This window comes from Chiloscyllium plagiosum, unplaced genomic scaffold (assembly GCF_037043375.1).
Source record: "Chiloscyllium plagiosum isolate Xiang-an unplaced genomic scaffold, Cpla_swu_hap1 HiC_scaffold_44, whole genome shotgun sequence".
NCBI lineage: Eukaryota > Metazoa > Chordata > Chondrichthyes > Orectolobiformes > Hemiscylliidae > Chiloscyllium > Chiloscyllium plagiosum.
The window spans coordinates 44,371,800-44,398,139 of NW_028270182.1; the positions used below are offsets into that span (position 1 = coordinate 44,371,800).

A 26,340-nucleotide genomic window follows, 5' to 3' on the forward strand; every position below is an offset into this window, starting at 1 on the left:
TTCGGAGAACTAGGAAGAAGGCTGAAAAGCAGGACGTCCAAGGTGGTTGTCTCCGGTTTGCTTCCAGTTCCTCGGGCTGGTGAGGCCAGAAACAGGGAGATAATGGACTTGAATGTGTGGCTGGGGAACTGGTGCAGGAAGCAAGGATTTAAATTCTTGGATCATTGGGGTATGTTTTGTGGTAAGCATAAATTCTACAAGAGAGACAGTTTGCACATGAATAGGTTAGGGACCAGCATTCTGGCAGGCAGGTTTGTTACTGCAACACAGCTACGTTTAAACTAAGTAGCGGGGGGGGGGGGGGGGGGGGGGGGGGGAGGGGACACGCTGGATGTTTAAGAAGGAAATGGAGGGAAAGTTAGAACAAGGGAAGTCAAGAAAGACAACTGTGTCAATGAGGCAGAAAACTCAGAAAGGGATCATGTTGTAAGGTTGAGTGGAATACGAGTTGATGGGAAGGGTGAGGGCAGTAACAAATTACAAATACTATACTTGAATGCACGAAGCATTAGAAATAAGATGGATGAGCTTGAGGCTCTTTTGGAAATTGGCAGATACGATATTGTGGGGATAACTGGAACGTGGCTTCAAGTGTACAGGGCTTGGGAAATGAATATTCAAGGCTACACGTGCTATCGTAAGGACAGACTGACGGGCAGAGGGGGTGGGGTGGCCGTGTTGGTAAGGGATGATATTCAGTTCCTTGCGCGGGGGGACCGAGAATCAAGGAATGTAGAGTCAGTGTGGATAGAGCTGAGAGATACTAAGGGTAAAAAGATCCTCTTCGGAGTTATCTGCAGGCCACCAAAAAGTAGTCTGGATGTCGGGTGTAAGTTAAATCAGGAGCTGAAATTGGTCTGTCGCAAAGTTGTTACTACAGTTCTTATGGGGGATTTCAACATGCAGGTAGATTGGGAAAATCAGGATGGTGTTGGACCTCAAGAAAGAGACTTTGTGGAGTGCCTCAGAGATGGATTCTAAGAACAGCTGGTGCTGGAACTGACCAGGGAGTAGGTAATTATGGATCTGATATTGTGCAACGAACCAGAATTAGTCAGGGACCTCGAAGTGAAGGTGCCATTGGGAAGTAGTGACCAGAATACAATAAGCTTCAATCTGCAATTTGAGAGGGAGAGGGTACAGTCGGAAGTGACAATATTTCTGTTGAATAACGGGAACTATGAAGCTATGAGGGAGGAGCTGGCCAAAGTTCAATGGTGCAATACCTTAGCAGGGATGACAGTGGAGGTACAATGGCGGATATTTCTGTGTATAATGCAGATGTTGCAGAATCAGTTCATTCTAAAAAGGAAGAAAGATCCTAGGAGGATGCATGGGTGACCGTGGCTGATGAGGGAAGTTAAGAAACATATAACGTTAAAAGAGAAAAAGTATAACGTAGCAAAGATAAGTGGGAAAACGGAGGACTGCGAAACTTTTAAAGAACAACAGAGGGTTACTAAGAAGGAAAAACGCAGAGAAAATAAAATGAGGTACGAAGGCAAACTGGCCAATAATATAAAGGAGGATAGTAAAAGTGTTTTTCGGTATGTGAAAGACAAAAAAATGGTTAAGACTAAAATTGGGCCCTTGAAGACAGAAGCAAGGGAATATATTACGGGGAACAAAGAAACTGCAAAAAAATTGAATTGGTACTTCAGATCTGTATTCACTGGGGAAGACACAAACAATCTCCCTGAGGTAACAGTGGCTGAAGGACCTGAACTTAAGGGAATTTATATTTGCCAGGAATTGGTGTTGGAGAGATTGTTAGGTCTGTAGGTTGATAACTCCCCGAGGCCTGATGGTCCACATCCCAGGGTACTGAAGGAGGTGGCTCGAGAAATCGTGGATGCGTTGGTGATTACTTTCCAGAGTTCGATAGATTCGGGATCGGTTCCTGCGCATTGGAGGGTGGCTAATGTTGTACCACTTTGTAAGAAAGATGGGAGAGAGAAAGCAGGAAATTATAGAACAGTTAGTCTGACCTCAGTGATGGGAAAGATGTTGGAGTCTATTATAAAGGATGAAATTACGACACATCTGGATAGTAGTAACAGGATAGGTCAGAGTAATCATGGATGTATGAAGGGAAATCATGCTTGACTGATCTTCTGGAATTTTTTGAGGATGTAACTCTGAAGATGGACAAGGGAGATCCAGTGGATGTAGTGTACCTGGACTTTCAGAACGCCTTTGATAAAAGTCCTACATAGGAGGTTAGTGAGCAAAATTAGGGCGCATGGTATTGGGGGCAAAGTACTAACTTGGATTGAAAGTTGTTGGGCTGATAGGAAACAAAGAGTAGTGATAAATGGCTCCATTTCAGAATGGCAGGCAATGACCAGTGGGGTACCGCAGGCGTCAGTACTGGGACTGCAGCTTTTTACAATATATGTTAATGATATAGAAGATGTTATTAGCAATAACATTAGCAAATTTGCTGATGATACTAAGCTGGGTGGCAGGGTAAACTGTGATGAGGATGTTAGGAGATTACAGGGTAACCTGGACAAGTTAGGTCAGTGGTCAGATGCATGGCAGATGCAGATTAATGTGGATAAATGCATGGTTATCCACTTTGCTGGCAAGAACAGGAAGGCAGATTACTACGTAAATGGAATCAATTTAGGTAAAGGGGCAGTACAGAGAGATCTGGGTGTTCTTGCACACCAGTCAATGAAGGTACGCATGCAGGTACAGCAGGTAGTGAAGAAGGCTAATAGCATGCTGGCCTTAATGACAAGAGGATTGAGTATAGAAGCAAAAATGTTCTTCTGAAGCTGTACAGTGCCCTGGTGAGACCACACCTGGAGTACTGTGTGCATTTCTGGTCTCCAGATTTGAGGAAAGACATTTTGGCTATTGAGGGAGTGCAGCGTAGGTTCACGAGGTCAATTCCTGGAATGGCTGGATTACCTTACACTGAAACACTGGAGCGACTGGGCTCGTATACCCTTGAGTTTAGAAGACTGAGAGGGGATCTGATTGAGACATATAAGATTATTAAAGGATTGGACACTCTGGAGGCAGGAAACATGTTTCCGCTGATGGGTGAGTGCCGAACCAGAGGACATAGCTTAAAAATACGGGGTAGACATTCAGGACAGAGACGAGGAGAAACTTCTTCACCCAGAGAGTGGCGGCTGTGTGGAATGCTCTGCCCCAGAGGGCAATGGAGGCCCAACCTCTGGATTCATTTAAAAAAGGTTTGGAGAGCGCTCTCAAAGATAGTGGAATCAAGGGTTATGGAGATAAGGCAGGAACAGGATACTGATTGAGGATGATCAGCCATGATCATTTTGAATGGTGGTGCAGGCTCGAAGGGCAGAATGGCCTACTCTTGCATCTATCGTGTATTGTCTATTGTCGACACCAGCAGGATGATGAGTCCATTCAGCCACACATGGCTCTTACACAGCAATTGGAGCAGATCCCTTAAAAACGTGTGCCCATTAAACAGGAATTCAAAGAAATCATGAAGGTTTTCGAAAGGGAAGAACTTGTAATAATGGTGTACAGTAGGGAGTAAAACGTAACAATAAACTATCGTAATTTAAGGCAAATTGTTAGAGTCCATTGTTCTGGACATTTGCAAAGTTAAACCACAATCCGTCAGAGTCGACATGGTTTCAAATCGTGTTTGAATTGTTTGCTTGAGTTATTTAAATATGTCTCAAACAAGGTGGTTTGTGGGAATCCTGGAGATGGAATATATCTGGTCATCCAGAAGGGATTGGATATGTTGCTTCTCCGAAGAGTAAGGGTTAAGATCAGACAACATGGGTTTAAGAGTAATTTATTAGCTTGGATGGAGGATTGGTGAACCAACAAAATGCAGTCTGATGGAATAAATGTGTCATTTTCTTCTGACAATTGTATCTTGTGGGGTGCCACAAATTTCAGTACTCATGCCTTAACTTTTTTCATCAATATTATTACTTGGTTGACAGGATAGAAAATACTATAACTAATTTTTCAGATGACACTAACATCGGTGGGAAATTACTTCGGAATGAAGATGTAAGAGGTTTTAAAAATGAATATGGATAGGTTGGGTGAATGGGCTAACACTTGGCAATGAAAATTAAAAGGATAACTATGAGATTATTCAATTTGGCCTGCGAAATAGAATGGCAAATTATTATCCAAATGGAGAGAAACTTCAAAGTGCTTAGGTACAGAGGGATCTATGTGTTCGCGTGCACATCACAGAAAACCTGCACGCTCCTACAGCAAGTAATGGGAAAATCAAGCGTAGGTTCAGTTTTTCTTTTTTAAAGGATAGAGTAGAAAGGTAGGGAGTGTTGCTGTAGCTATGCAAGACATTAGTAAGGCTACAACTGGAGTACAGTTTGAGTGCGTTGACTTGCGGAAGGATGCATTTGCATTGGACGTAATTCAGAAGAGGTTCATTAGATTGATTCCAGAGATGAGGGGTTTGTCTTATGAAGAGAGATTGAACAGTTTAGGTCGATAGTCTCAAGTTTATAATAATAAAAGGAGATGTCATTGAGGTCTGTAAAATGTTAAAAGTAATTGACAGTGTAGATGTGGAGTGGATATTTTTTCATGTGCAACAATCTACAACAACAGACCAGAGTTTCAGGATGGCGTAGGTCAGGAAAGTGGAACAGAGGCCGCGATGAGATCAGCCATGATTGTATTCAGTGGTGGAGCAGGCTGGAGCGGCTGAATTACTGACTGATGTTCCTCGTTCTTATTTAGCACTTCGAATGTGTTACACAGGAATGGGGGAGGGCTGGTTATCAAACAGGAAGCAGGCACTCCGGATAAATCAGTCTAAATCAGTTTTACAGAACGTCACCAGTGGAGTCACACAATGACCAGTGCTTGGTCCTCAACTATTTGTAATCTATATCAATGATCAGGAGTATGCAACAGATGTACTGTAACTACATTTGGTGATGACTCGGTGATAAGTAAGATTATCAAGATAGGCAGGTGAAATATAATATGATATGACCTGTCATTGCACTTACAGGAAGAATGGAAGGGAGTATGTTACTGAAATGGAGAGAGATTACCGGGCTTAGTGTTACTGTGTACTGGGGCGTTCACTCAGACCAGTTCAGACATGGGAGGTTTTGCTCCATCTCTCTGATGGTCTGCTCCGTGACATTCCCAGAGGCCCAGTTGCTCTTAAAGCATACCGGACATTTTGATGTTGTTGGTTGGCAGTGGGGACAGTGTTTTGGAGCGTGTAGCAAGGGGACGGCCTTTAAGATACATTCATTTCTTTCCACATGGAGACCGATGATGAAGGGATGGTCTGACTGCTTCTAAATGAAGAGGTTGTGGCTGCTGCCAGGACAGTGGGTATTCACCAACATTGTGTATTGTGCATGGGCGCACTGTAACATTAATGGAGTGAGATGTCCTTCAGTTTCCTTCCATCTCCTCAATGACATGGGAACCCGCAGAGCCATGTACATCATTGCAAATCCCGCATTACTGGGAAAACAAGGATACACTCGGCAGTTCTCTGCTGAGGGAGAAAACATTGTAGTCACCTAATCCACCATATATATCCTCCGTCTCTGAATGGTGACATTGATGTCGGCATACTGGGAAATGATGGATATGTCACCCAGTCCTGCCCAGAAATTTCCGGATCATAGAAGTTGACTGAAACAATGACCCTAACAGCCACTGGCAGCACCGTCCTCCCACTGGTGTCAGGCTGCAGGTCATGTTTTAGGATGTGGCACTGCTGTGTGACCAGTTCCTTGTTCAACCAGGATCTCCTCACACTCTGCTCCTGGGTGACGTGTAGCTTGGGAAGCTGGTCTTGGAAAACCCGGGGTGGAAAGAGCAGATCCCTTTCCCCACACACATTCACTCCATGGTTTCAGAGTTTACCCTCTCTGCAGCCTCTGCTCCATTTGGTGTTCATGTTACACTCCCAGATACTGTAACTACAGTCCCCATGCTCCATCCAGAGTTGGGTCAACAAATCCTCAGGTCTCCCTGAATGTGTGAGGCAGCTCACAGCACAACCTCCAGCAAACCATCCCCACCACCTCCACTAACTTTTCAATAACAGGAGTCAGTCAGAAGCCCCTGAGTTCCGAGAGTTATGCATCAGATGAGACCCCCGTAAAATATTTTAAGAAGGTTACCCAAACCTTTCCTGATTTTAATTGTAGACATGAAGTGTGAAGCAAAATATAATCTATTCAAACGCTTTAGTTAAAATACAATCAAAGAACAATTCGGGATAACTTATATGTTGGAACACTTACACAAACAATAGGTGCCGTGCCTTCTTGGTATACACCGCTTGGCACAGAAATAAGCTCAAATATAGATTCTTACATGCAGTTTCCCAATCCAGAAAGATACAATATTATAAGAGATCTCGGAGAGATTAGGAGCTATGGATCATACATGGAAGCTTCCAACACTTCTGGGACACCGAACAGCTTCTGCATACTGCAGCTAAAAACAAAGCGAGAAAACCTGGTCTGTGAGAGCAGGCCTCCGCCCTTCCATTGTTCCCACCGTTTTAATAAAACCTACAGGTCTCCTCAGTTATTTACTTCAGCCGTTTATCAGTGGGCAGTTCGGCACCTCTGCCTTTAAGACCTCTCTTCAAAACAACCCAGGAAGAAATAACCTTTCTAAAGTGATAGTATCGTCACAACTTCCCTTTGGAAAAGAAAAGAACAATCAATATGGAAAGGTGACTTCATTTTAAACTCCTTATTCTTACGGTTTCAGTAGACTACACTACGTATATATTGTTTTGACACTAAGAATGCAAACATTCACAACTCAATTCTATTCAGTCAGTTTACTTCGGCCACAGAACGCCTCTGTCTTTCTTCATCCAAGTCTCGACAACTTGACAGCAAGTATAGTTTCTCGTCCTGTCACCTGCATAACTTCCAAATTGAATGGCAACAATAATAACCTCTTTCTGAATAGCCCGGAAGTTTTCTCCCTAAATTTTTCCAAAAACATTTAGAAGTTATGATCGTATAGATATTTGTCTCGGCACGTTATTTACAAGTTAAATGCTGAAATGTTGTAACGTCAACACCAAGCTCACGGCACAATTGGGAAATATTTCTGTTAATGGTTTCACCGGACACTCCAACCACACATTACATAATGGAGCAAACCTCATCTCTCCAATAGTCCTTCTCAATGACATGTCTCCTCATGTCTCAGCTTATAAGATTTACATGCTTCTGTAGCTCTCAATGCTGAAACCTCTTTACCTGCTACTCCTGGCCTAAGGCAGTAAACCTTACTCTCACAGGTATAAATTATATGATCTCGCACATTCTTCTCCATCCCTCACAGAAGCCAAACTTTGATTTATGGACCAACTGCTAATCATTAGCCATTTCAGCTTCTAAGCTTGCCATTTTAACTCTCTGCTCTAGCAAACGAGTTTTCATGACTGCAGGAAGTGAATGTTTGAAATCCTCCAAAGTAAGAATCTCTCTAAGAGTGTCATAGGTTGCTTTATTTTTAATATCCTTATCCACCTTTCAAAATTACTTTGTTTGATTCTTTAAAACTCAATGTACATTTAACTAGGCATGCTTTTTTAATTTCCTGAAGCACTGTCTGTCGGCTTCTGGCACAAGCTCATATACACTTCAGATGGCTTTCTTCACCTCCTCATACTGGCCAGATATCACTTCCGATAGGGATACAAATACCTCACCCCTTATACCTACCAGCTTTGTTTGGATCAACTAGATCCACTTGGTCAGTAGCCACTGCATCCGTTTAGCCACTTCCTCGAATGAAATTAAAAAGGCTTCTGCATTCTTCTCATCAAATTTAGACAATGCCTGGATGTATTTAAATAGATCCCCATCAGACCTTTGGCTACTATAGAGTTGCTCATCCTCACGATCGTCCTCATTCAGCCTACCGTCTAACTTCATCTCCACCCTGCTAAGTCGACTTTCCTAATTGCGAACTTTTGAAGTTGAAACTCTCTCTCTCCCTGCTTTTCTTCTTTCCTTTTCTGTATTTCTTATTACTCTCCTTTTCACTTAATTCTACTTAAAATCACATTCCACATTGTTTTAATTCCTTTTTGTGTTCAAGATGCCTCATCTGCAATTGAATTGCAGCCATTTCCAAAGATTCTGATGGTGTTCCACCAAAATTCAAATGCCAAGCTATGCTGTAATTATCTCCTTTTCTCACAGACAAACACAACTACAGCTTGTCTGACAATTCTAAAAACTTTGCCTTGCTCACCTTTTTAAAAATCTCCAACTTCATTTTTTCCACACCCAGAGAACTCTTAGAGACAGAAAGAACCATTACTACACAAAGCACTGTTCAACCCAGCCGAATTCAACACCTGGAATAAAAGACACTTCTAAATACCAAACGCCGCCTTTGAGCCCAACAATTTCCCTGTGCTCATTCTCCCCCTCCCCACGTGGGTTTCCTCTTTTGCTCAGTTTTCCTCCCAAAGCCTAAAGGTGTGCAGGTTAGGTGAATTGGCCATGTTAAATTGTCCATACTGTTCAGGGATGTGTAAGCTAGGTGCATTAGTCAGGGGTAAGTATGGAACAATAGGGTAGGGGAATGGGTCTTGGTGGATTACTCTTCGCTGGATTGGTGTTGGGACAAATGGCCTGATTCCACACTGTAGGGATTCTGAAACTGAACCCAATTTGGCATTATCGATTTCGAAACGGACAAGAGTCCCCACTTTGCTATGGACCAGACCAGACTGCCTTAAGATGGCAGCCTGGACACCAACTTTGTCTTATCGTAAAGGTAGATGCGAAATGGGTGTTCCAGATGTGACACAGCTATTCAAACCACTCAACTTAAAGCAAAATACAATTTATTTAAACACTCTCATAAAGATACATGCAAAAAGAAGAGGTACGTAGAATAACTAAACTACTGGAAATCTTAACAGAATAATAGACATAGTACCTTCCACGAATGAACTGTTCCAATGTACGATCATCCCATAATCTCGTCCCTTGGCAAAAAGACACACCCAAGGCCAGTCAGTAGTGCATGCAGTTCTCCAATCCAGGAGTAAACAGCATCAGGACAGATATCAGAGAGAAAAGCTGCTAGGGATCATTTACTGAAGCATCCAAACCTTCTCCCACCCCAAGCACCTGGTGATTGTTACAGCTCAGAAAAACTTGAAAGGCTGGTCTGTGTGAGCTGGCCATTGTTATCACTATTTATAAAAAAAACCTAAAAGCCTCCTAAGTTACTTACTTCAGCCGTTTGCAGTAAGCAGTTCGGCCTTGCAGATCTCTCTTTAAGGAAAATGAGCAAATAACCTTTTTTAAAGTGACAGCATTGTCATAGATCTTAGGTACCTATTCCTTTACAATAATACTCAAGGGGCTTCCTCGTGTTACTGACCACACGATCAGCTCAAAGGAACAAACACAGAAGTCAGACGTTCAGTGGACAGGCACAGATCAAGTTTAAAAGATGTGAGTCAAAGCTGCTGAAACCCCAATCCAACATGGAGGACCACATGACACACACCGGGAAGTGAACAACAGCCCGACATAGGCCCCGCCCCGCCCCGCCCAACCCCGCCCCACGTCCAACATGGAGCACCAGATAGGACACACCGGGAAGGGAACAAAAGCCCAACGCACCAATCCACTCCCGAACGTGTAACACCACATGGATCACCCCGGGAAGTGAACAACAGCCCAAAACACACCACCCTCCCACCGTCCATGGAGCACCATATGGAACACACTGGGAAGTGGACAGCAGCCTGACACACATCATTTCGCTGTTTCTGACCTTCAACATGCCAGCGCTCGATACACTCGGGAGCCAAAACCAAGGCCAGGGAAAGATACAGAGGGACAGAGAGATTCATATTAAGGACAGAAACAGACATTTAATTAACTGAGAAAATGTTGTGGAAATATACAGAGAAAGACTGGGTAATGGGACTAACCCAGGATTGAACCCTTAGAGAGCAAACTTATAAGAATGCTACATTAAATAAAAGTATTTTCAGTTCAGCTGAAATACTTTATTTCATCGAATTCTGAATCGGCTTCACAGAACACTTCAAGCAGCATAAGCTGGGACAAGATGACAGACTAACATGGAGAGTTGTGCAGACTATGCTATTGCATTACTCAGTAAACTGGATTATCTGCCCAGCATGAGGAGTATTGCTAACCTTTACTATGCTATGGGAACGATACACATATCAAATGCACACAGCAAGGGAAGATTTCGATCTCCATTGGACCAGTATCAGGGGCGTGCATTTGGGGAGGTTGAATGTGAAAATCACTGCCTCAGAGAAAATGCACTTGAAGGAAACCAGGTTAAATATGAACAACTGGCCGGGATTTGGATAGTCGACACAGAGAGATTAAGGGAAGTTTCATGGACAGATGAGTTAAAGTGCTTAAGAATACTAAAATAAAGGCATTGCCAGACACAATAGCGATACAGATCAACGTGCACAGGAATGTCAGACGGATGGTATTTTGGTCTGAGTTCGAATCAGATTTGTTTCTGCAGGTTTCAACCCGAGAGTGTCAGTAGCAGATTGTTGTCATCATTAAGTCTGTATTTCACAGTTCGAGATTCAAACAGAAGATGAGTTAAGAAAGTGAAGTACTTTCTGGAGCAGTGTGTAGTTAAAGTTAATAATGGTCAGGGCATGGTGTCAGGAATCAGCTCATGGTCAAAGGGATCATCTTGTGATTCGTGTGTTTCAAAGAACACCTGCATGTTTCATTTCCCACTCTCCATCCAAGCCAATCAACACCCTGATTTGGAAATATACTGCTGTTCCTTCAGAGTCGTTGGCTCAACATCCAGGAATTCCCTTCCTACTGGCATTGTGGGTCAACCAACAGCAAGTGGACTGCAGTGATTCAAGAAGGCAGCTCACTCTCACCTTCTCAAGGGCAAATAGAGATGGGCTATCAATGATGGTCAGCCAGCAACACGGAAGTCCCACAAATGAATGAAAATAAAATATATTGAGCAGGGATGAGATGGAATCTCTGGAAGGAAATGGAGTTTGTCAACACAATAGAGGAAATTAGCTCCAAGCTCCCAATATTTAAATAACAAGGCAGAGAAACAATGGTTCACATTTGAAACTGAGTAGGACAACATAGAGATTCATGGGTAACACTGCCAGAAGCAAGGAGGGAGATAGGAATTGAACTGGATTCAATATATCAACAGGAACACTATTGGTGGCAAGAAGTGTAGACTATATGAAAGAACAGAAATGCAGTCATAACTGATTTATAGAAAAAAAATATCTGGTTAGTGAGAATTACCAGGGACACCAACGATAGACAGGAGAGAATAATAAACATATTGAATAATGCAAAGAGCATAATGGATCCGCCATGATAAAGACAACCAATCATAATATGTAGAAAGATACCAAACAGAATTGGGTAAACCCCTGTCCATTGTTGGAACATTCCAGTCTAATGTTCTCAGATTCTGATCCATTGTTGGAACATTCCAGTTTAATGTTCTCAGATTCGGATCCATTGTTGGAACATTCCAGTCCAATGTTCGCAGATTCTGATCCATTTTTGGAATATTCCAGTCTAATGTTCTCAGATTCTGATCCATTGCAGGAAATTTCCAGTCTAATGTTCTCAGATTCTGATCTCTCTTCCCTCTCTCTCTGGAGCCACTGATCCGTGTTAGCGCTGTCGGTGATGCTCCCGTTCATAATGTGGAATAACACATTGACGGAGCCCATTTATCAGTAAAAGATGAAAGGCCACCACTGGAATAATTACAATCCATGGAGACTGACATTAACCACAGTCACTGAACGAAAAGATTCAGTTAAACCCTTCCTTACCTCACATTTCATAACATAACAAAAGGGAATAGTTACTCAGTCTGGATGGAATGGATGAGGGTTACTGCTGGACCGATTATAAATCTTTCAATCTTTCTTTATACCATTTCCTTGTACCTGGGAGAATTTCCAGAGCTGTGCAAGGCTGTATATGCCCCACTCTGTTTAGAAAAGGAGACAGAGATAAAATAACCGATCAGCTGCATACAATGTCTGCTGGGGAAATTTCTGGATACACTAACTCAAGGGTGAAAGTGAGGATTGCAGATGCTGAAGGTCAGAGTCGGGAATGTGCTGGAAAAGCACAACCCTTCAGGCAGCACCCGAAGAGCAGAATAATCCACATTTCATGTGTCAGCCCTTCAACAGGAATGAGGCTTGTAGCCCTAAGGTGCTGAGAGATAAATGGGAAGGGGATAGGAATGGGGGAAGGTAGCTGAGAATGTGATAGGTAGATGAAGTTGGGGGTGGAAGTGATATGTCGGAGAGGACGGTGGAGCAGAAAGGCGGGAAGGAAGATGGGCAGGTAGGATAGGTCATGGAGGCTATGCTGAGTTGGAAGGTTAACGTGTGGGAAAGGACAATGAGGAAACTAGTGAAATCCACATTGATCCCGTGAGGTTGCAGGGTCCCAAGGTGGAAGATGAGGCTTTCTCCCTCGAGGCATCAGGTGGTTAGGAGGTGGTGGTGGACGTGGCCCAGGACCTTGGTGGAGTGGGAGGGTGTGCTGAAATGTTTGGCCATGGGACAGTGGGGTTGGTTGGTGCGGTTGTCCTGGAGATGTTCTCTGAAGTGTGCCGCATGTTAGCGCCCTGTCTCCCCAATGGGGAGGAGACAACATCGGGAGCAACGGAGACAGCAGGTGGTGTGTCTGGAAGCGCAATTAAAACTCCGATGGATATGGAAGGATCCTTTGGGGCCTTGGGCGGTGGTGAGGGAGTGAGGTGAGGACGCAGGTTTTGCAATTCCTGCGGTGGCAGGGGAAGGAGCTGCGTTGGGAGAGTGTTTTGGTGGGGGATGTTGACCTGATGAGGTAGTCATGGAGGGAACGGTCTTTATTGAACGGAGATAGGGGTGGGGAGGGAAATATATCTCTGGTGGTGGGGTCTGTTTGTAGGGAGCGCAAATGAGGGAGAAAAATATATTGTATCTGGAGGTTTGGTGGGGTGGAAGGTGAGGAACAGGGATGTTATTTTTCTGTTGCATTAGGAGAGGTGGGATTCGAAGGCAGAGGTGTGGGAAGTGGATAAGATACGCTGCAGGGCATCGTCGACCATGTGGGAGGGGAAATTGCATTTTTTGAAGAAGAGGGCCATCTGAGATATACACTGGGATCAGAGTGTGGTGCTGTAAAAGCAGGCTAGATCAGACAGCATCTGAGGAGCAGGAAAATCAATGTTTTGAGCAAAAAAACCTTCAGAAGGAATCCGACGTTTGCCCAAAACATTGCCTTTCCTGCTCATCGGATGCTGCCTGACATGCTGTGCTTTTCCAGACCACACTCTCGATTCTAATCTCTAGCATCTGCAGTACTCACTTTCGCCTACTCACTAGGTTCAGACACTTCTGTAATACTGCATGGAATTCTGTTCTCCCTGCTATAGAAAATGTGTTGTTAAACTTGAAAGGGTGCAGTAAAGATTTACAAATATGTTGCTGATGTTGAGGTAGCGGGTGATGTTGAGCTACATGGAGAGCTAGGGCTATGATCCTTTGAGCGTTGAGCCTGAGGAGTGAACTTACTGAGGTTTACCGCAGTGAATCCAGATGCTCCAGGGTGAGCAACGTCAAAGACCAGGGCAATAGACAGGACAGTTAATCACGTTATAACTAGAAAATTACTCATGGAACAAGTTGCCAAAATATGCAAGTCGACTGAAGAATGGGACTGGCCGGAGGATTCAGAATTTGGAGGGTCCAATCACAAGAATGAGAACCAAAATAAAGTCATTGCCATATCGACTGGAATGATTAGTTATATCACATTCTCAATCCACCTCAAAGAACCAGCCGTGAAACTATAAATCCGGAGGAGATATCTGTTCAGCATGAAGCACCGTGCAGACCAGGCTCGTGTACCGCTGAACACAACCCTGCAATTGTTCCAGCGTGGAACACTGGGCAGACCATAGCAGCGCATTGATCTATAAACCCTGTTCAGAAATGTTTTCAGCATGGAGCACTGTGCAGACCGGGCTGATGTACTGTACAATGAAAGCCATAATCTCTTCAGAGTGGAAAGGTATGCAGACCATAGCAGTGCATTGATCTATAAACCCAGGTAAGACATGTGACCAGGGTGTGGAACTGTGTCCACCACCCCAGTACATTGCTGAGTTACACTGTGAATAGATCACTGTCCAGCGTGGGGAAACTTGCAGCCCATGCTGGGAGTGACAGAATGTGCAGCTCCCATCCATGTACAGCTCCATATCTACACGGTGTCATTATAAGGGGTGCTGTGGGTGTGAACATGACTGCCAGAGAGTGATCGATTGGGAATCAGTTTAAATACCAACAAATGGGCGGAGTTTGGGGTATATACAGCGAGGGCGAAATTGAGAGACAATGTCATGGATGGATGTGTTCCCAGGTTCCAGAATGTTGAAATGTAAACGTTTCAACAGTACCCTGCAACATAAGCCAATGTTTCCAGGAATGATGGGTGAACGGGATATTGGTATGAGGTCAGATGATGGAAAGTATTGGATGAGCAATTGTTCTGCAGCTTTGTAACTTGGAGAAGGGTCAGCACAGACTTCGATTCATTGGGCTGAATCTAACAATAGCTTATCTCAGTGACATTTTCATTGAGTGTGACAGAGGCATTGTCTGCACGGGGTCGTGTTAGTTTCCTTGTACTATCTTATTGTACTTAGCACATTAACTGCACAGCCCACCCCATGGTGTCCCTCTCATTCAATGCCAGCCTGTTTCTCCCACCCATCATGGCTGCAGGTACTCACCATCGCCCGGATATCCCTGGATAATACATGATCCCTGGCACTGGTACCATCTTTAAAATGTCAAAGGGTACACGGTTCAGCTTTCTCGGTTCAGAGCTGTCCTGCACAGTTTACCCCAACCATGGCAGATAAGGGGCAAATATACGATGGTTTGTCGACAGGGGCAAAGAGGTCCTGGTTGATGGGCTAGTACAGCGGAGGACCATTCTCTTCCCAGATTAGGCCACACCACCAGACCCACCGAGCATGGTCTGAGCTCACCACCCAGCTCAGTGCAGTATCTGCGGTCTGAGGAAATGTCCAGGAATACAGGACAAGCATCAATAACCTTTCCCGTTCTGTCAGGGTAAGGGTCACTGTATTCTCTCTGTTCCCTCACAGTCACTGTATATCTGTTATAGCACCAACTCCCGGACAAGGCTCATGCTACACCACTCTCATTGCATCGCCTTCTCTGTTCCCCCCCTCACCCTCTCTCTCTCTTCCCTCTTTCTCTCTCCCTCCACTACCCCGCCTACACTAACAACATTGCATGAACACATCATTGTGGACTGACTCCCTCCGGACACCTCACTATTTTCACCCTCCCCACCTGCACCTTCATTCAGAGCAAGGCCAGCTGTCTATGTGTACATTTCTGATGATGTCAAAGAATTCCTGTGTTAACTGTATAGAGTGTCATAGACAAGGAAGAAACTATGGTCTCATTCGATGTAACGGCACTGTTCACCTCTATCGAGAAAACCCTAGCCAGAGAAGCAATAGCCAACCTGCTGGACATACAGAACAGACAACAAGACGTTGAACCTATCAACAAAGACGGCATACTCAAACTACTGGACCTGTGCCTCACAACACACTTCACATTCAACAAACAAATATATGAACAAATCAACGGCACACCCATGGGCTCACCCATCTCTGGACTCATAGCAGAAGCGGTAATGCAAAGGTTAGAACAAAATGTCTTACCGCAAATTCAACCCAAACTCTGGGTCAAATATGTGGATGACACCTTTGTAATCATTAAAAACACAGAAATAGAGAACACACACCGGATCATCAACGCCACACCCACAGGAATCCGATTCACGAGAGAGGAAGAAAAGGACAACCAATTCCTATTCCTAGACGTGATGGTATAGAGAACACCGAACAGAGAATTCACCACAAATGTAAACAGGAATGCCACACACACAGACCAAGTCCTAAACTACGAAAGCAACCACCCCAACACACACAAAAGAAGTTGTATCAAGACACTATTCAAAAGGGCCACAACACACTGCAGTACACCAGAACTGCAAAAAAGATGAAGAAGAACACCTATACAATGTACTCGCCAAAAACGGATATCCCCTCAATTTCATCAACAGATACCTAAAGGAAAGCCAACGGAATGAGGATATACCACAACCCAAACCACTAGCCACGTTACCATGCATCAATAGCATTTCCGAACTGACAGCCAGACTACTGCGACCACTAGGACTCATAACATCACAGAAACCAACAGCCACTCTCAGACAACAACTCACCAGGACGAAGGACCCGATACCCAGCATGAGCAAAACCAACGTAGTGTACAAAATCCCATGCAAGGACTGCACTAAACAGTACATAGGACAAGCAGGAAGACAGCAAACGATCCGCATCCATGACCACCAACTAGCCACGAAATAACACGACCAGCTATCCTTCGTAGCCACACACCCAGATGACAAACAACATGAGTTCGACTGGGACAACACTACTATTATAGGACAAGCCAAACAGAGAGCAGCCAGGGAATTCCTAGAGGCATGGCACTCATCCACAGATTCAATCAATAAGCACATCGACCTGGACCCAATATACTGGCCGCTGCAGCAGACAGCTGGAACTGACAACCGGAAGCGGCAGATACAAATCACTATAAATGCCGGAGGAATCGTCACAGAAGCGCTTCACAGGAGGCTCCCAAGCACTGAGGATGTCACCTAGACAGGGGACGAAACGTCTGCAACACAAATTCCCAGCTCAGCGAACAGTACCAAAACTATGTTTGAGGTGAGTACCTTTCATCTGTTAAACAATGTAATTCTTTTAACTGTATAATTCAGTAAATGTGAACCAAATTTTAATGAATCCACAACGAGCTGAAAGCTGACATTTAAAATGTGACCCAAAATCTGGGCATTGTTTAATTCTTGTGAAGTGGGTAACGCCCATGCCTCTGAGCCAGAGCTCTGGGTTAGATTCCAATACCTGAACTTGCGTGGTCGTGCCTCTCACTCTGGACCAGAAGGTCTAGATTCATGTTGTGGGCGGCACGGTGGCACAGTGGTTCGCACTGCTGCCTCACAGCGCCAGAGACCCGGGTTCAATTCCCGCCTCAGGCGACTGACAAATCAACGACTGATAGGCAAACTGTGTGGAGTTTGCACGTTCTCCCCGTGTCTGCGTGGGTTTCCTCCGGGTGCTCCGATTTCCTCCCACATTCCAAAAATGTGCAGGTCAGGTGAATTGGCCATGCTAAATTGCCCGTAGTGTTAGGCAAGGGGTGAAGGTAGGGGTATGGGTGGGTTGTGCTTCGATGGGGCGGTGTGGACTTGTTGGACCGAAGGGCCTGTTTCCACACTGTAAGTAATCTAATCTAATATAAAAAAAAAGTCCTGCCTGTCAACGAGGTATGTCACAGTATTTCAAAACAGGCTGATGAACAAACACACAGGAGAATAATGTTGCAGCTTTAGCGATTATTGCCAAATGGTTGAAGTGCCCCTACCTCTGAGCTTAAAAGTCTAGATTCAAATCCCACGGAGGTGTTTCAAAATGTGGCTGAGCAAGTTGATTAAAATGGTTTTAGAAGTGTGATTTGATGCAGAAGAAAGAGGTGTCAGTATTGAATTTCAAAATTTAGGCCTGGGATGATTGAAAACACGGTCATTCGTGTTGATTGGAGTCACATTTGCACATTCTAGTTGTTTATAAAATCATGAAGACCATGGATCGCGTGAATAGTCAGGGTCTTTATCCCAGGGTAGTGAATTCCACAACTAGAGGAAGTACATTTAAGGTAAGGTGGACAGAGGGTGGTGCATAAACGCAATGACCTGCCAGAGAAGCTGGTGGAGGCTGGTACAATTCCAACATTTAAAAGGTATTTGGATAGGGACATGAATTAGAAGGATTTAGAAGGATATGGAACGACTGCTGAAAAATGAAACAAAGTTAATTTACGACATCTGGTTGGCATGAATGAGTTGGACCAAACGGTGTGCTGTACAAATCTATGATTCATTGATGCAATTAATTATGATCTCTTTATAATCTTATGGGACCTTCTTCACCTTCCACGATATAATTAATCTTGGTGTCATCCATAAACGTGCTCACGATGCCTTCTATTATTTACATCTAAATTATTGATATAAATGACAACCAAAAGTGGATCCAGCACCAATTCCTCTGGAGCGCCGCTGGTCACAAGCCTCCAGTCCAAAAGAAAACCCTCCTCCATTACCCTCTGTCTCCTGCCAAGAAGCAGATTCACACACACACATACAGACACACCGAGACACTGACACAGTTCTGTCTTTAAGGCAGAGATAGATATGATTTGATTGATAAGTGGATGAAGCATTACAGAGGGAATGCGGGAGAATTTTGTTGCGAAACATGTCAGCCAAGATCGAACAGCTGATCAGACTCGATTAACCAAACACTCTCGTTATGCAACAATTTCATACGCTTTGTGGTTTACGCTATCGGAAATGTCCACTGAAGACAGCAGTGCGGCTGAGTTTGATAAGTACTTTACTGAACAGAGTCAATGGGAATGTGGGATAGGTTTGAGGGGCTGAATGGTCAATTTCTTTCCTATTCGTTGTGCCCTCATGTCTCAAAAAGGGAACCTGACTTGCTGTGAAATTCATACAGTTTTAAATTTCGAGGTTCCCCCATTTAAGATTGTGATAAGGGTGTTTCTATCTCCTTAAGGTTGTGCTCTCTGTGGTATTCCCATCCCCAGGGAACAGTGAAGACTGGACCATTGAAGATTTTCAAGGCTAATCTTGACTGACCTTTGTTGAACAGGAGAGTCAGTGTTTATTGGCAATAGACAGGAAAAAGAGTTTTCTGCCGCAAGCAGACCAGCCATAATCTTTATAAACTGATAGGCCGGCTGGAGCTCCTATCTCATATGTTGTTCTCTCACTGCACCCCTTGAGCCTACTAAAGAGGGAGAGGAAGACTTCATTCAGCCAGTCAGTATCGCTGCAATGAGGTAGGAGGAGCCCATTCTGCCCCTTTAAGGAGATACATAGGAATAGAATGAAGGATTCAGTCATAGTGTAATAGAGATATACATCAGGGAAACAGACTCTTTGGTCTAACTCATCTGTGACAACCAGATATCCTACAGTAATTTAATCTCATTTGCCAGCATTTCGCCCACATCCCTTTAAATCATTCCTTTCCATATATCCATCTGGATGATTTTAAATATTGTAATCATACCAGCCTCCATCACTTCCTCTGGCAGCTCATTCCATCCACACACCATACACTGTGTGAACAAGTTGCCCCTTAGGTCCCTTTGATATCTTTCCCCTCTCACCTTAAACCTATGCCCCCTAGTTCTGGACTCCCTTACCCAAGGGACAAGACCTTTCCTATTTACCCTATCCATGCCCCTCGTGATTTTATAAACATCTATAAGGTCACCTCTCAAAGACTATATTTTATTTTAATGTGTAGTGACTGCGACAAATTTTCAAACAAAAAATGAAATTAATGATTAAGATTATTGCTTGTGTTGTGAAGGGGGCATATGTTAATCAGGCTAATAGGAAATCTCCCCTCTTCCTCGGTGCCTGTCTGGTGAAAATTGATCACATTATTGATATTGCAGAATAATTCCATTGCTGCATCTGAAAGACCACATTTCTGACAGGGTAGCGATCCCCCCAAATCTTAGTCTATATTCTGTGCTCATCTTTAAACTCTCAGGGATCAGAGAACTATACCTGATCATCTGACAACAAATGGCCGGAATGACGATCACTGAGATCAGAAACAATTCGACACTCGGCGACACAGCACAGCAGGAGGCAATGCAACCTTTCTGTGCAGGTACACAGGAACAGGGAAGCCCTGGTCAGCTACCAGGAAATACAGAAGAGAGATAATTACTTAGTTTCAGATTGCAAAGCTGTAACGAGTGGAATTCCTCCGGGATCAGTGTGGGGTCATCAACAGATTGATAATCTAAATTATTTAGTTTGATGAAGGGGCTGCATGGACTGGAGCTCAATTTGCTCAGAAACCAGAATGGTCATTCCATAAGATGTCAAGTGGTGACACGGTGTCTGCAATGGGATACAGACAGGGGAGGGTCGTGAGCAAACCTTCAGCAAAAAGAATGGTACAATGTCGGTGACAGGAAGTTTGTGTTTTGGAGGAAGCATAAACCCACCAACACTCTCAAACAAAAACTAACTAACTTAAAAGACCCAGTACATCCCATAGACAAAACCAACGTCGTATACAAAATTCCATGCAAGGACTGCCAGAAAAACCACGTAGGACAAAGAGGAAGAAAGTTAGCCACGAGAATACACGAACACCACCTAGCTACAAAAAGACACGACCCTCTCACTCTCGTACCCTACACGTGGAGAAAAAAACACCATTTCGACTGGGACAACACATCTATCTTGGGACAGGCTAAGCGAAAACATGCCAGAGAACTCTTAGAGGCCTGGCACTCCAGCCACAGCGCCATAATCAAACACATAGATCTAGATACCATCTATCAACCCCTCAGAAAACGAACAAGAAATAATATCACCAAAAACCCCAGGAATCCCATCCAGGACAAACATATAAATAGAAAGCAGGAGACAACAGCTTCGCTTCACTTGGAGGTCGCCACTGATGATGTTACCTCGCCATGTAATGAAATGTCTGGATAACAAACCTACAGATCAGCGAGCAAACCTACACCCAATATAACAACATAAACTATGTCACTGGAGGCAGAATGCAGAACTCTGTAGTACAAAGAGATGTCTGTGTCCTGGTACGTAAATCACATCATGTTAATCTGTAGATGCAGCATTCAGAACTCGGTAGTACAAAGGGATTTCTGTGTCCTGGTACGTAAATCACATCATGTTAGTGTGTAGATGCAGCATGTGATTTGGAAAATAAATGCAATGATACTCTTGCAAAGAGTATTGGGTATGATCTTAAGGATGTTTTACTGCATCTGTACAGGCCGTTGCGGAGACGGCATTTGATGTACTGTATGTGGTTGTAATTCCACTGAAGTGAAAAACAAAGTGTTTTTGAAACTTTTCAAAGATGTTTCTCTTTATTCATTCTTGAGATGAAGGCATTATGTTATGTACGATTAGATGTTTAGGCCTGACAATGAGAAATGTTCTTATTGACCACATAAGATTTTAAGCTGGTGATAACCTGATGAATATTTCATCTTGCATGCGAGAATAGACTGGAGAAGTAATTTAAGACGAAGATGTGTTAATTTAAATACAGATATTATGAAGATATTAAAAGTTGTACTTTAAACGTATACCGGAACATGTAAACACATCATTAAGTCTAATGGGGCTATTTGTTACGAAGGTATTGGCTCTGCATACGACAGCAGCAATGATGTACCTACGTGGAGAAGGGAATGCAATGGAGTCGTACAGTTCAAACACTGTCCAAAGAGACCTCATTTGGTCCAGTTTGGGGCTGGTTAATGGTATTGTGTGATTCAACACAGAGAGGCAGGAAATGTACTCTTCCTGAGAAGGAACAGCCTGTTGCTCCCTCCCTCTCCGTGTTCCTCTTCCCAGCAATGTGTATGAGCTGAAAACTCCTCAGTCATCTTTGCCACTCATGGCAAATTCCTGTTGAGGATTCACTGGAATTGACCCACTGCCTGAAGTAAAGGCAATTCAGCAAAATCACCTATTCCAGGAAGTGATCCCATTACCAGTAGCTTGTAAGAGCAGAATAGCTCCATAAACTGAATGATATTTGGAACAATCACTTATGTTCCCTTTCATCATGAGTTCAACTAATACTTGGGCAAAGTTATTCCAAATTAACGCTCTGCCGAGATGTTGTTGTTATATTGGTCGTCAAACGTGTGCATGTGTCAGTACTTATAGAAAGAAAAACATTGGTGCTCAGATTTGTAATATCCAAACTGTTTGTCATGTAGCTTTCCAACGTAATTTGAGTAACTTTGTTTGGGTGATAAATTTGTTAATTTTAGCTGATTAAAGAATCCTGCCTAATCTGTTCCTAACCCTGACCCAGTCTGCGACCTATATTGTTGGTCAAATCACCAACCCGTTTGCATTAGCATTTGCAGTGAGCAGTGGAAGGATGGGACGAGGGAAATGAATAGTGACCTGAACGATAGATCTGTGAGCCTGATGTAAATAGTGCGCACGTTGTTGGAGAGGATTGTGAGGGAAAGCATTTACATGCAATTGCAGATGCTACTACTGATTAGGTATAGTCAACATGGTTTTGTGCGTGGGAAATCATTTCTAAAAAAATTGATTGCGTTTTTTGGAGAGGTGACAAACAAGTTTAATGAAGGTAGTGTGGTAGACACTGTCCATGCAGTGTTCAGCAAGGCATTCGACAGGATTCCGCATGACAGACAAATTTCTAAGTTTAGATCATAAATGGATCCAAGGGAGGCGAGCCAATACACTGCAAAATTAGAGTGAAGGTAGGAGGCAGAGGTTGATAGAAGACTGTTTTTCAGACTGGAACCCTGTGACCAGTGGTGTAACACAAGGTGCTGAGTCCACAGCCTTTGTCATTTATATAAATGAATTGGATGTTTATTAGGTTTACAGATGACATCAAAATTGGAGGTGCAGTGGCCAGCAAGATTTACTTTGGCGTACAATGGGACCTTGATCAGATGGGGCAATGGGCCAAGGAGTGAACGATGGAATTAAATTTAGATAAATGTGAAATGCTGCATTTTGGAAAGGAAAAATACGGCAGGACATATACAATTAATGGTAGAGTCCTGGGGAGTGTTGTTGAACGAAAGGGTGCAGGATCATTGTTTCTTAAAAGTGGAATGTCCTCCCAGTAGCAATCGTGGATTCTCCCTCTTTATGGGCATTTAAATGGGCATTGGATAGGCATATGGAGGATAGTGGACTAGTGTAGATTAGGTGGGCTTGGATCGGCGCAACATCGAGGGCCAAAGGGCCTGTACTGCGCTGTATGTTTCTATGTTCTATGGAGTCGCCGGTAGACACGGTGGTGAAGAAAGAGTTTGGTATGTTTGTCTTTATTGGTCAGTACATTGAGTATGCAAGCTGGGATATCATATAGCAACTGGGCAGGATGTTAATGAGGTGACATTTAGAATATTGTGTCTTATTTGGTTCTCAGTGATATAAGAAGGATGCTGTTAAACTTGAGAGGGTGCAGAAATGATTTCCAAGGTTATTGCCGGGCATGGCGGAATTGAGCTGCAGGGAGAGGCTGAACAGATTTGGGATTGATTACTCTGGAGCATCGGAGGCTGAGGCGTAACATTACAGAGGTTTATAAAATCATGAGGAAAAAGGATAAGCTGAATATCCAAGGTCTTTTCCCCAGGATCGGTGAGTCTAAAACTATCGGACAAAAGCTTAAGGTGAGAGGAGAAAGACATTAAATGGACAAAATGTTCATGCAGACTGTAGTGTGTGTATGGAATGAGCTGTCAGAGAAAGTGATTCAACCTGCTAACGTTACAACACTTTAAAGGTATCTGGATGTGCAAGGATAATATGAGGTATTTAGAAGGATATGGGCCTAATGTTGGCAAATGAGTTGAGATCATATTGGGAGGTCTGGTTTATGTGGATCGGGTTTCCTGCTGTACGACACTGTAAGAGAGATGAGGAGCAATTCTAAAACGACAATTTGAGTGGAAATTATCTTCCCCAGAGGTATGTGGTGCCTCTTTGTTCACATTTATTCAAACTGAATTCATTAAATATTTGACAGAGATTGAGTCATGGATAATGGGATACACACAGGAAAATGGGTCTGAGACCACACCCTGATCATCCACAAACATAGTGCCTGGTGGAGAAGTTTCATAGTGTCGAACAACTAATCTTGCTCCTGAGTGCGATGTGCCAATGTTCCATTCCGCCCCTCCAACCTGCTAGGCAGGAGCAGTTGGAGGCCACTTACTGCTAAAACCAGGTGCACAGAAACAGGGAAGACCATTCAGAGATCTTCCAGTGATCTAGCTCCCCTGACTCTCTGGAATAGAGAATTCCTAACATTCACTACCCTCTGCTTGAAGAAATCATTGTCTATCATACAAGGGCTTAGCTAAGAGCGACTGACCCCGATATCAAGGCAGTTTTTAACTGCGGATGACATTAAGGAGCTTGAGAAAAATTGCACTTCACGAGAATCTATTGCAAACTCTCCAGTGTTTGGAGTCGTTCACAGCACAAGGGAAGGTGTTTATCATCATAGTTAATCAATCATCCCAGCGGTGGGACATCACTGCAGGAGATCCCCAGGGTAGCTCCCTCAGTCCAGACATCTCTAGTTTGTCAGTGGGGAATCCCTGCAGCATGGAACCAGGCCACTCAGCTCATTGAGTTCTCACCAAGCAGAAGTGGGGATATTCACTCTAGGTTACACAATATTCAGAACACTTCGCCATCCCTCAGGTCCTAAAGTAGTCTGTGTCCATGCGCAACAAAAAACCTGGACAGCATTCAAGTTTACGTGTCGGCAGCATTCATGGAACAGCACTGGCAGACACTACACATTTCCACAGTAAACGAAGGATTTCATTCCTCACCTCTATCTGGCTTCACACAAATGTGGGATAGTCATTCAGCCAATAACAACTGTTGTGCAAAGGAGGGACAGCCCATTCAGTCTCTCCTGCCTGTCACACAGGAAGACAAGCAGTCTGTCCAACACCACACGTCACTTACACAGGATCAGAAAGAGACCATTTCACACCTGGAGTCATTAAAAAGAAACAGGAAGAGGTCATTCAGCTTCTTAAGTCACTAACTAGGCACAGGAAGATGTCAGAGATGCTCCAACGTCACAAACAAATGGAGCAGGGCCTGAACAGATAAGACTGCTCCACCTTGTTCATAGTGGCGTCATTACTTAGTAGTACATGCGTGTTAATTTAACATGATACCCTGGGAGAAGGAATGAAACCAATTTTTAACCAGTTTCAAAGGCATTTTCCATTGCTGAGAGAGCAGACCCATGTTCTCTCTGGAAGTAAGCAGCTGCTGGTGAATGGCTAACTGTTTCAGAATGAAGGTATTATGGCTTCTGACAGGATTGTGTACAATCTAACATTGAGTGCAGGTTCACACAGCAAGTGTGCATGAAACTGTTCAGAGTTCATTGACAGCCTGTACCTTACTGTCAAACGAAATGATGTCTCTGCACAGGCATGCAAATTATCAGGAAACGAGCATCCTGTGGAAAGTATGGAATTTCTCACCTTATCAATGACTGCTTGAGACATAATGAGTGTCCATCCATAACCATCAAGTTTCAACTTCTTATTCTCTCACAGCGCTGCAGATTAAACACATAATTACTGCACTTTCTCCTTATGGAAACATCATGCGAGGGTTCAGTCTGGTGAAACTCCTTTGCACTGTCTCGGTAACATGGAGATCATTATTTATAAAGCAGACTCTCTGTACACAATACTGGCTAAATACTGACTCATCAAAACGCTACCATTGAGGAAGATATCATTTGCTCTGGTACTTTAATAATTTTCCATGATGGACCACATATCCTTAACAGTAAGAATTACTTCCTGCCCCATACGAATTCTGTTCGTGAGTTATAACCAAGGATACCTAGGTCCTTTTTCAACAACAGCCCTTCCCAACCTCTCACCATTTAATAAACGTAAATGTGAATGATGGTATTTGTTGTTCACATCTGAAACATTTTTATACCTTGTGCACAGCTACTGCAGAAGAGCTGATCCTTCTGATACCCTACAAGGCTTCCGTCCAGAGAAAGAAATCACTACTCTGCTCATTTTGTCCATTATCCAATGTTTAATACATATGGTGTATATTCCACCTTTACCTACCCATGGACTCTGACATTCTCCACTCACCTGCATTCAACAATGTCAAACTTCGTCTGAAAATTCAATTACTCCACAGCGGCTGGTTCTCAATTGTCAGTGACACAACTGACAGAGTCCACAAACTCCAGTAGGTTTAGCAAAGATAATTTCCCTTTACTGAATCTGGGCCATATCTATCAAATCATACCATTATTTTCCAAGTGTCTAGTTGCCACATTCTTAGAAAAGGTCCCAACGATTTTTTTCTCAGCTGACATCAAGTTATTTAGTTTTTTGTTTGCCCTCTCCGTCCTGTTTTAAACGTTTAGTTTTACAATAGCTTCTTTCCAGTCTGCAGGATCCTTTCTCGTATGCAACCAGCTTTGAAGAATAATCAGTAATTC

The 26,340-nt window shown here is 43.5% G+C and overlaps 1 protein-coding gene across 2 annotated transcripts in view; it reads right to left on the minus strand.

Moving 5' to 3' along the window:
* LOC148137391 (putative G protein-coupled receptor 139) overlaps positions 1-26,340 on the minus strand; it is a 58,448-nt gene that overhangs the window by 29,788 nt on the left and 2,320 nt on the right. The window contains exon 1 of one of the 2 annotated variants that reach the window (XM_087982719.1): positions 11,313-11,577. The exons of the other annotated variant lie outside the window; for it this stretch is intronic. Coding sequence (XP_087838845.1) covers positions 11,313-11,577 — 265 coding nt within the window. Of the gene's footprint in view, positions 1-11,312; positions 11,578-26,340 lie in introns of those variants that run through there. 2 annotated transcript variants of the gene reach the window in all.